Genomic DNA, 11,926 nt, shown 5'->3' on the forward strand with positions numbered 1-11,926 from the left:
ACATATACACACACACACACTCAGAATAACAAGGAAACACGAAATTTATTTTTTTCTCTTGACTGGTGTTAGAAACCAGCTGATAGCTAGTAACAAATGAAATGCAACTTTTAATTAATTCAAGAAATAGAACAATAAGCATCTTCACTACTAAAACTAAGTTATACAACTTTATGATAGTGGAAATACAAGTTTAAAAACCGATAAATATGATGGCGCGAATGAGACAGAGTTGTTCTACTAGTTGAAACTGCACATTAACAAGGGATTTTTACTAGTGAAGAGATGATGTTGACAAACCAATACCTTGGAACGAGGAAGCGCAAACAGATGGAGAAGGAAAAACTTTCTTAGGACCAAAATCAGAAAATCAATATCAGCTGCATACATATGATGTAAAACTAATGGTTCCTTATCTTTCTCGATTACTTCTCGTACTAAAAAGATTTGCTTCAAATCCCACTTTACCTTTCTGAAAAAACTGGTTGATTTAATAATATAGTGCTAGATATACTGTGATTTCATAAGATATAAACTGGATAGTGAGGAGTGGATCGCATTTAATCTGAGCTATAACAACTTCACGCTAAATTGTGAGGATATATAATTACAAATATGAGAAAGTTTCAAGTTGTTGCAGGAAATCAAAATAAAGGATGGGTTTCGATGGTATATTTTAGTGGATTTATTTTCACGTGTCACCTATTCTTTTAGATAAAATTTTAAAAAAGCAAAAGATATAGAAAAAATTAAAAACTTCGTTTGAGAAACATTTTCACGTTTTAATGCAGAGGTATTCATAATTAATTGATATTACAAGTCTAGAAATAAGATCATCAAAAAAATTTGTCGTGTTTCAATCTCAAATAAAGTTTTACAATCAACTGATGATTCATTAACTTCTACGAAAAGTAAATTAACAGAACAATTGATTATGAGATTAATTACTTTTATAAGACACAGAGAGGGGAATAGAGCGGCAGAATTGGTATTTAGTTAAATCTATTTACGTTCTTAGTTTAATCCTGTCGAAGTCGACTTTCTCTTTTATTCTTCTGAGGTCGATAAAATAAAGTACCAGCCAATCGCGATTATTTTAATAGACGGCTATCTTCAAAGCGTATGGCCTTGTGTTATGTTAGAAATTATTTCTAGGCTATAAGATGATAGAAACACAAGATAGAGTCGAGAAAAATCATGTTTATGAACGATATTACGTAAGAGAACGTGAATTATGAAAACAAAATCTAAGAGCTCAAGAGTAAAAACTTTTTTAGAGTTATTTAAAAAAATAATCAAACTTTGTTGAAGAGGGGAAAAAGATGATCAACCACCCATCATCATGAGAATTAGATACAACAGCAAAGAAATAAGTAACAGACATAATAAATTCCTGTAATTAGTGAAAAGAGGAAGGTCATTGAGGAAAAAGACTCCAACAAGTGACAATACCTTAAAAATATCAAGCCATTAATAAAGGTTTCTGGTGGAAGTTTCTTTGTCTGAACGTCTAATTGATGAAATGTGGGAGACAACAATGTCGGTGTTCACAATGAAAAAACATCCGGGTAAAATTTGTTATGAAAAAATATCCGGATTAAATTTATTGCTAGTTTTGGAAATATGTTATTGAAATATCGGGAAATTTACTTGAAAATAATAGTAAATTTAAATTTTGGACAATATTAGTAAATTGTAACTAAAAAGATAGAAGGATAATTACAATAATTATAATGTTGTCTCCCCTTGACTATTCATGTCGGCAAGTAGTTTCCCCCCTGCTGCTGCTACTGTTATTTATTTCCCCCAGGTTAAATCAGAAAAGGTAAGTGTGTAACTTGGTTAGGTAGACTTAAAGGATATATGAAAGAATAGATGTATCAGTTGCAAAACCAGAAATACTTTCGATACCTCCTATTGCTATAGTTTTTGATTTAGTGTAAGCTGAAGTTTAGCTGCTGACATGACAGCAACTCGACTTCAGTGTCACAGATGTTCGAAATGACTGAAAAAAAAGAGCTTGCTTTTAAATAACTTGCTTCGTGTCTGATTCTACCATATCTTCAATGTTATTTTATTAAACTGCCTCTCGTTTTCCTAGATCATTTAAGAATACCTAAAAAATATAGCCGTATAGAGAACAAGGGACAGTTCTCTAAATCTAAACTGCTGTGTATCAGTGAACTCTTCTATTTTATCGATGTTTTTCGTATTTATTTATTTATTTATTGCGGAATCCCACAAACTCTTAACCCTGACAAAATGTCATTCAAGATGTTTTAACTTCTCAACTTCTATCGCCATATGTCCCTTTCGCTGGACACTTCTAATAGTCTTTTCCTTGTATTTAAATAGCCCAGAAGCTACTTTCTGCTTATATTTTTGTATTTATTAAATTTTATTTTCTGTTTTGCTTTTGCTGCTGTAAATAATCATAATCGCTGATGTGTTTTATATAAAGTTTGTAACCGTGTTTCAAATGTTTAACTCCATCAGTTTTTGTTCGAGCACGTCACTTTACGCTTGCAGGCTCTCGCTTTTTATTGGCATACTTACAGTTGTGTTTCTTCTATTATTATAGCCAACAACATTATCTTTTTTCTTCTCTCTATCCTCTTCTCATTACATTAATTTCATTCATATTGAACGGGCATCGGATAGAAAGCAGAATTATGTGATCTGTTGATTCTCACCTTAAACTGAGAAGGAAAAATTTAGTACAGCAAGCCCCTAGCTGCATCAGTAATGAAAGGTGGTTTTCTTATAAAATTTGTGTATAATTCTTTATAATACTAGTAAAACTAATTGCTTAAAGTGGGGCAAATTGATTGTATTACATTGATCTGTGATAATTGATTGTCTTCCGTGATAGATTGGTGAAAATATTTCGAGTTAGAAGAAAGATAATTGTTTTTTTTTTTACAACATAGGTCCTACACACACATAGTTATTTCAAAGCAAGTTTAAGAATAACAACGGAACATTTACTGCTGGGGAGTCAAATATTTAAAAATTTATTTTTGACAGGGACTTTAAATTTATACTGACGGATTATTTAACCGAGTTGAACATGTGTCATTGTTTTAACGTCCACTTTTCCATGTTTATAAGGGTCAAACAAAATGTTGAGTGAAATTTTTCCTACAATCGGATGGGCTTTTGTCACCAACCCTCACCTATTTCCTGGCAAGGTTATAATTCCCTGGATTTATCAAACAATGAGCGGTCCGGACATGCTTTGCGTAGAGAATTGTAAACAAATGACACTTTGTTTGAATAGTAGATTTGCTTGAAGTAGATTCTCACTAACTCATTCATACTCTCCATTCAACCCTTCCCATTAGCAAAACTATTTTTTTTTAATTCCAATAATTTTGAATTCTTTTCCAGTGAATTGCATCAAATCAGTTTGCCATCGTTTTTTTTTTTTTTTTTTTTTTTTCCACAATTGCTGTCTTAAAACACTTGGATGCTTATTACTGTCCCATCCTACCCTAGGTTCTGCTTTTGTAATAAGGGTAGTAGCCGTAATTGAATTTAAATGAATGTAAACTTTTTTTTTTTTTACTTATAAGGATACACTTTATTATTGTAAATGAAAGTAATGATTATGATAGCACACATTTATTTTTTATAATTAAAATATGAATAACTGGAGTAGCACAATCTATTAATATGATTCCTGCAACTGATGATGACTAGCTGCAAGTTTTGCAATATTTGGTTCCAAATTTAATAAATGAAGTCATAAATCCCCACATTGTGCTACTTCAATTCATTTTCTAATTGTTGGTCAAAATTTAATTTTGTAACCCAGCCAAAGGTCAGACATCCTCAGTTTAATTAAATCTTGTATCCAAATCTTCCTTCAGTTGTTTTTAATGTGCACACCAGGTCCTCAGATTATCATCTGAATAATTGAGAAAGACTTTTTTTTTTGATGGAAACTGACAGAACTCATGTTGACTGCAATTGAATTGAAATGGTTTCATTTCATTTGCAAATTCAAGCAGTTCATCCTGTCATAGATATCTGCTATCTCCATGAATTAAGTTAATGTCTTTGGCTTGTTAGTCATCATGATTTCTAAGTAGAAATTCAAACTAATGTTATCAAGTTGGAAGAAGTATTTTATACAGGACCCTTTATGTGAAGAAGGAGTGCTTTAAAATTTTCATTATCTCTTCACATAAATGATGGAACAGCTTAGTGTTTAAGGTCTGAGCTTTGATTTTTGCTAATAATCATTATTATTAAAGCTAAGCTTGAAGACAGTTGTCTACTTAGTTTCTAAGAAATAAGGTGTTGCTGATGTATTTCACAGGAAATTGTGAATAGATTAGGCATTTCCTTTTACATATATAGCATCAGACCAGCTTGGAAACCTGTTATAGGTGGTATACCATTAGTTGTGCATGATAACATACTACTGAAGAGAATATTTTATCTTAAAGGTAACCTTTAAACTTCAAAAATTGTTTTTCTCTTTGTATCCATTTTCAAAGATTTACATGTAAACCATCAATAAAGTTTCATTACCACACAGTTGATTTGCTAAAACTATATGCCAAATGCTCTCTTTCTGCATTTCATGCACTTCTCATTTTCACTATCCTCACTCATTTCATCAATATTACTAAGAGGAACCAATTTTAAAGTATCTGTTTCTACTTTTAAGGATTATGGTAAGGAATATCAGAAACTAGTGGTATTACTAAAGTCTCTCTGATTATGTTTCCACATCAAGCTATTAGTTATGATATTTCATGTGAAGTAATGAGACATTTGTCAAGTTTCGGATTAGATTAAAAAAATATATATATATATCCAAAGTATGGTGTCTTTCACACATCTTTTCCGTCTTTTTTAACATGAACATTTTTTGGATACTTTTTCAAAAAGTTGTCTTTTAGGCACAATGATTTCATAGTTTCCACAAATATCCCACATATAATACTGATGATCCACAGGTAGAGCAATAACTCCATGCTGCAGGTAGTTTATAATTATCCTGATAAACTTGGGTTTTAGTTCCTTTTTTTTTTTTTTTTTTTTTTTTTTTTGCTTTGGCAAAACTGTTTAGCAATTTTCATTCATTTTTCCCATTTGCTCAGAATGATAAGAAATATCAGAAATTTAAAAGGAACTGTAGTGCTAAGGTCTTCCAAAATTGCCTTGAAATAAACTTGGATTTCGATATTTACTCTGCTTTTGGTGAAACTTTGTGGTGGGCAGGGCTGGATGCTGTTGTCCATGTACAGGTGGGAAACTTGTGTCTTTGGGTGAGTGAATTAATTGGTGGACACTCAAAATGGATGACACCCACTATAAGTTCAGATCAATTCAGATTATGATATGTTTGATTCCTCAATTCTTAAATCTACATACATGGTGCTTCACTCATTGATGAGTGAAAGGGTTGACCATTCTTCTGGGGATTAAGTTTATCCTTTTTTGTTTAGCAACAGTGGTGCTGAGATGTTTGAGATTTTAATAAACGGGAATAAGCTGTAAAAAATTAGGGATTAGGTTGACCTGTCAACTCATAAATATTGGTTTGAAATTTTGGCACCAGGCCAGGAATTTTGGGGTTTGGGAGTAAGTCGATTACATCAACCCCAGTACTCAACTGGTACTTATTTTATTGACCCCGCCCCCTCAAAAGGATGAAAGGCAAAGTCAACCTTGGCGGAATTTGAACTCCAAGTAAAGACGGACAAAATACCACTAAACCATTTTGTCTGACATGCCAGCTTGCTGTCTTTGTCAACTCGTAAACGTTAAAACAATGCCATGCTGCTGCTCATACATTCTCAATAATGGATGACATTTTGTTTCAAGACATGGCCATTTAATTGTATTAAGAAATTGTTAATTAAAATAAAAACCATCACGGAAAACTTTACATCAAGATAGATTTACTTATACTGGTGTTCCCAGAGATCATTTGATTGAAAAATTCACACCACCATGCCAAGAAAGATGTCAGGTCTACACCAAAGATCTTTGAATCGTAGTGCATGGAATGCACTCTGGGACATTCATACAGTTTCAACCCTTCAACATTCTGATTACTCTCTCCAATGTAATGCTTATTTATTTATATTGTTTATGACTTAATCATGCATTGTCTCATAGCTTCGAAATCTCAATGGTGTGATTATTTATTTTTAGAATGACATTGTAGGATAAGTCTGAGAGATCAGATATGGCTAGTTTGAACATAAAATAGGTAGAATGTTTAGACTGGATATGGTCTGTTTAAACACTTTTTTAAATAGGAATAAAAATTACATTTGACTAAAACCCCTCAAGGTGGTACCCCAGCATGGCCACAGTCCATTGACTGAAACAAGTGAAAGACTCAAGATTTAATCTATTAAAATATAATCAAATTTGGCAGCACATTCAGTTGTTCTTCCTTTTTCCTTACTTCACTGACAATTTACTTACGGCCATACTCAAGCCTCTAAACACCCCCACCCCATAATATTTTGCTCACCACCTCCTCATAACTGCAAATTTCTTCTTCTCTAAGAACATTGTGGATCCTGTTGGGAAACACTGCATTACATGCTTATTGGTGTTGCACAAAGCATTCACTTTTTGTCTGTAGACCATATTGCATTTCATGTCACTTGGTATCATAAACTTAGCAAGGTTTTCTTAGTTTATTTATATTTTTTATGACTATGATCATAATATTGTATTGATGGTACATGATTTAGAGGAGGAGGATTTGGTCAAGGATTGGAACTTGTGAACTGACTGTGTCATTTTTATTATTTTATTATTTTACTTGCTTCATGTTCAAACTGGCCAAATCTGGCCCCTCACACCTATTCTACAATGTCATTCAAAAAATAAACTATCACATCATCAAACACTTGAAGCTACAAGATAATGCATGGTTAATTCAAAACAATGTAAATAAATAAGTATTACATTTGACAGAATAATCTGAATGCTAATGGGTTAAAGTTTTATTTCTTATTCATGTAAGTTTATTGGGAATTTGAATTTCTTAGTGCTGCTTCATCAGCAGTACATTGGTTTTCATTGTCATATTTATTTCTTGTTGATCATCATTGACACAATCAGTTCTGTGACCTGTTTTCATTTTCCTCAGCAACATCATCCAGCAGATATTTAGTGTTCAGTTAGATTAGTTAAGAAAGTTATTGGCCTCATTGAATATAACATACATGAATTTATATATATATATATATCTCACAATTTTATTCTTGGTGTTTATATTATTTGAATGGCTTCAGAAATAAATACTGTAAACACTTAGATGTAAAGAAGAGATAAAAGAAAAGGGCATCCTGAGATAAAGCGGTTAGATCAGATTAGTGAGATCTTACAAATAAAATGCCAACAAACAACTATAGCTTGAAGGACTAATGCAAAGTTGTGTCATTTATACGAGCAGGAACATTTGTTGTTTTGTAGTTGATGAAATCTAAAGGTCATTATCTACCTTTAATTTCCAACCTAGTGACAAGTAGTAGCAAATATTCTCAGTTCAGAAATAGTTTATAATAAAAATAAAAGTGAGAAACACTTATTTGTTCCTTGCATTAAATATAGCCTTTAGAACACAAAATGTGAAATATATGTTTCACATTTTCTGTTCTAATGTATCCATAAATAGGTCATCAGTGCCGTTCCTTTTTTTTTTTTTTTTTTTTTTTTTTTTTTTTTTTGAAAATCTTGCCTTATTTCTGGCTGCATGATTAGTCAAGTGATGTAAATATATGTTTGTATTTTAGATATATAATAATTCTTGCAGTGAATTTAAATTCCTGATTCACAGACGATAACTCCAGTATTTATCCATTCAATAATAATATGGATAGATTAGATAAATAATTTCATTTTATTTCAAAATTTATATTTGCTCTGTAAATAATAATTTGATCTTTGAAATTGTATGAGGACTAGATTAGTTTTAGATATAGATGATAACTCTTATAATCAGATTAGAATTATTAACATGGTTGGAATCTTTTCCATAAATTTCATCATTCTTCTTCATTCTTGATCTCTTGGTAAAGTTAAATTGTTAAAATAAGCCAACTTCTGTACAGTGTAAATCTCTTTATTAAGCCTGTAGCTTTCAGATTACTTTGTCAAATTTAATGCATACTTATTCAAATTTTAAAAAATTGATCATGCATTATCTTGTAGCTTTGAGATTTCAATGATGTGGTTGTTTATTTTTACATTGACATTGTAGGGTAGGTATAAGATGCTGGATCTGGACATTTTGAACATAAAACAGGTAGAATATTTGGGCCTGATAGAGCCAATTTAAATGCTAATGGGCTAAATAAAAACAACTGATATTTCTATTCCTGAATATAATTAGTACTCATAAAAAATATTTTTTAATAAAATTATTATAAGCAAACTACTGTTTCATGTTATACATTTAATTGCTAATAAACCTAGTTATTTCACTTCACTTGTTTATAATTTTTTTCTTCATAAAAGTTTTCATTTATTCAGAACTGTATGTTGATTAATATTAATAATAGTTATTAATTTTTTTATATTATTTAGTGTAAAGTCTGAAAAACCTTGCTGTCAATACTGGAAGCTGAAAAATTTGTTCTACTATTTGTCTAAAAGTAATCCCATAAAATCCTTACAGTATTTAATGCCTGAAAGTTGACTTTATGAAGGTAGTAAAATGTATTCTGGCCAACCAGTTTATCCAAGTTTTGGGAACCATTATAATTATCACAGTTGTGGAATCTCTTATCCTTCCAATGACCAGGCTCAAACATACAAGAATGTACCTCATAACTCAAAGAAACCATATAAATGTGATGTATGCCGAAAAGGTTTTACACTAAAAGCTTATTTAAATAAGCATGAATTAGCTTCAGCAACAGGAAAACACTTCAACTGTGCCTTCTGTGGGAAAGTATTCAGCCAAAGAGATAAATTGAAGAATCATGAACACACACATACTGGTGAAAGACCATATACCTGTGAAGTATGCTGTAAAGCATTCAGTCAGAGAACACATTTGAACAGTCATAAACGTATTCATACAGGAGAAAAACCATTTACATGTTTGATTTGTCGGAAATCCTTCTCACAGAAATCGCATCTTAATAACCATGAACGTACCCATACAGGGGAAAAGCCTTTTATGTGTTCTGTTTGCTGTAAGGCATTTAGTCAAAGAACACATCTCAATAGTCATGAACGTATTCATTCTGGTATTAAACCTTTTGTTTGCTTAATTTGCAACAAAGCATTTGCACAGAAGGATCATCTCAACAACCATGAAAGGATTCACACTGGAGAAAAGCCATTTAAATGTGATGTATGTAAGAAAGCATTCAGTCAGAGGACTCATTTGAATAATCATAAGCGTGTTCATACTGGAGAGAAACCATTTAAGTGCAGTGTATGTCAAAAAGCATTCAGTCAAAGAACACATTTAAATAAACATCAGCATACACACACTGGAGAAAAACCTTATAAATGTGAAGTGTGCAAGAAAGCATTTTCTCAACGATCACATCTTAAAAAACATGGACATTCACACATAGGGGTATCAAATGACACTGGTATGTCTCAAAGACGAAATCAAACACCAAACCAACTTCAGCTGGAACCTATCTCAGCAGGTACTGGCAGTAGTGAGCTTCAGCAGCCAGCAGCTGTTACTACTGCTCCTGCTATGGGATCAATGTGCACACATCATCAAATGGTGGCTCCTAGACCAGATCATAATCATGCATGGGTGAGGGGATTCCCTGTGTCACCTACATCATGGACAACTACCAGCTGGGTAACTTCAAGCAATGTTCCTTCATGTACAGCTGGACACAATATATCCCCATGTACAGGTGGACACAATATATCTCCATGTACAGGTGGACACAATATGTCCACATGTACAGCTGGACACAATATATCCACATGTACAGCTGGACACAATATATCCACATGTACAGGTGGACATACAATGTCACCATGTTCTGGAGGACATGATATATCCCCATGTATTAGTGGACACAACATGTCCCCATGTACAGGTGGACATGACATGTCCTCATGTACAGCTGGACACAACATATCCTCATGTACAAGTGGACACAGCAAGCAATCAGATTAGATGTTTTATTCAGTCTCTGTTAAGTTTCTTAAATTTATTAGACATTAAAAGAAATTACATATATATATTGTTAATTAATACTATATTGCTATGATGTTTAGGTATTTTACCTCCACTTCATTTTCAATGCAGAAAGAAAGGTATTGTTATTTAATATTTTACAAAGGATACATTTTCCTTCTAATGAGAGTTATGTAATTATCATAAAACATTTTAATATATTTTATTTTCCTTCAGATTGTATTATCTCGTAACCTTTTGTTTTATTCTACTTTTTTTTTTTACTTATGTTTTATTTCAAACAATCAATTGCTAAAGCCGCTGCAATTATCATAGTGAGCAACAGAAATAGTAATGCTCCTTATTATTCTAAATGTTTAAAAAAAATTCTATTACTTTATTATTTGTGCTTTCAAATGTTCAATTTTCTGTTTAAAATGTGTGTTTTGCTGCATGAAAAGACAAACATTTCTCATAGTTTCTCTTACAATTTGGCAACTTTTTGTTTTTCAATTTTGTTGCTTTATCCAATGCTACATCACTCTATTAAACAGTTATTAATATGGCATTTTATACAAGACACACTTTTTAAACTTATTTTATCCAACTGCTACATCAACTTATTTTTTTATGATTCATATCTGTGTCAAATCATGATTGTATTCCACCCTTCAATTTTCATCACTTTCATTTTCTTATAGTTGAAAGATAGCAAGACTAAAACATTCTACAAGTAATTATCCCATTACCTCCTGTAACCTTAGACATATGATGTTATAGTAGGCGTTTATTTTATTTTGCTTTATTGATCCCCACCCCAATGATTTAATTATACGCTCCCTATCATATGTATATATGCATATATATTAGGTTGTCAAGAAAGTTCTTGTGGTTTTTAACCTTTAAATTCAGATGCACATATCTTGGCTCAAACAAAACTTTATTAATCGAAATAAACACCATCAGAATCAACACATTTTTGCCAACGTGAAACAGGTTTATTTATGCCAATAGTGTAAAAATCCTGCATTCTGGTGGCGATGAAGTCGTTGAAGGCATGTTTGGCATCGTCTTGGCTTTTGAAGCATTTCTCACGCAGGAAGTTGTTGAGACACTTGAAAAAGTGGTAGTCGGTAGGCGAGAGGTCTGGTGAGTATGGAGGATGAGGTAGAGTTTCGTAGCTGCAGGGTCAGTTGTGCGACGTGCAGCTGAGCATTGTCGTGGAGAAGAATTGGTCCTTTTCTATTGACCAATGCTGGCTGTTGTTGTTGGAGTTTCTTATGCATTTCATCTATTTGCTGACAGTACTTCTCTGCCATAATAATTTTGCCTGGATCCAAAAAGCAGTGATGGATGAGACCAGTGGCAGACCACCAAACAGTCACCATGACCTTGTTTTGGTGCAACTTTGGCTTCGGGAAGTGCTGTGAAGCTCCGTTGGTATCCAGCCACTGAGCTAAGCATCACCAGTTGTTATAAAGAATCCACTTTTCATTGCAAGTCACAATCTGGTCGAGAAACGGGTCGTTCTTGTTGCATAAAAGAAAGGAAGACGACACTTCAAGACAGTGTTTTTTTGGTTGTCGTTCAATTCGTGCGGCACCCATTTCTCAAGTATTTTTGTTTTTCCAATCTCTTTCAAGTGGTTGGAAATTGTCATGTATGTTACGTCTAATTCAGAAGCAAGCTCTCGAACAGTTGTGCGTGGATTGGCTTCCACTAAGGCTCTTAGTTGATCGTTGTCAACATCCGATAGCCAACCACTACGCTTATCATCTTCAAGAC

At 32.7% G+C, this 11,926-nt stretch overlaps 2 protein-coding genes across 5 annotated transcripts in view; one reads left to right on the forward strand and one right to left on the reverse strand.

Moving 5' to 3' along the window:
- The window catches only part of LOC106884031 (mRNA-decapping enzyme 1A), a 39,737-nt gene extending 38,147 nt beyond the window's left edge, over nucleotides 1-1,590 (reverse strand). For 2 of the 4 annotated variants that reach the window (XM_052972767.1, XM_052972765.1), the window contains exon 1: nucleotides 1,453-1,551. The gene's annotated coding sequence lies outside the window, so the exon portion shown is untranslated. Of the gene's footprint in view, nucleotides 1-1,452 lie in introns of all 4 variants that reach the window. The other 2 variants (XM_052972764.1, XM_014935230.2) reach the window with 2 other exon arrangements.
- A 144-nt stretch (nucleotides 1,591-1,734) lies between these two features.
- LOC106884038 (zinc finger protein OZF) lies at nucleotides 1,735-11,920 on the forward strand. Its single transcript, XM_014935249.2, has 2 exons — nucleotides 1,735-1,825; nucleotides 8,569-11,920. The coding sequence occupies exon 2, from the start codon at nucleotides 8,699-8,701 to the stop codon at nucleotides 10,139-10,141; it is 1,443 nt and encodes a 480-aa protein (XP_014790735.1). The 5' UTR covers nucleotides 1,735-1,825; nucleotides 8,569-8,698; the 3' UTR covers nucleotides 10,142-11,920.
- Nucleotides 11,921-11,926: the final 6 nt, after the last annotated feature.

The sequence above is a fragment of the Octopus bimaculoides genome, chromosome 14, assembly GCF_001194135.2.
Source record: "Octopus bimaculoides isolate UCB-OBI-ISO-001 chromosome 14, ASM119413v2, whole genome shotgun sequence".
Lineage (NCBI taxonomy): Eukaryota > Metazoa > Mollusca > Cephalopoda > Octopoda > Octopodidae > Octopus > Octopus bimaculoides.

Bases quoted from the DNA above. Each gene is read 5' to 3' on its own strand.
- LOC106884038 (XM_014935249.2), top strand. From the start codon at position 8,699: ATGTATTCTGGCCAACCAGTTTATCCAAGTTTTGGGAACCATTATAAT.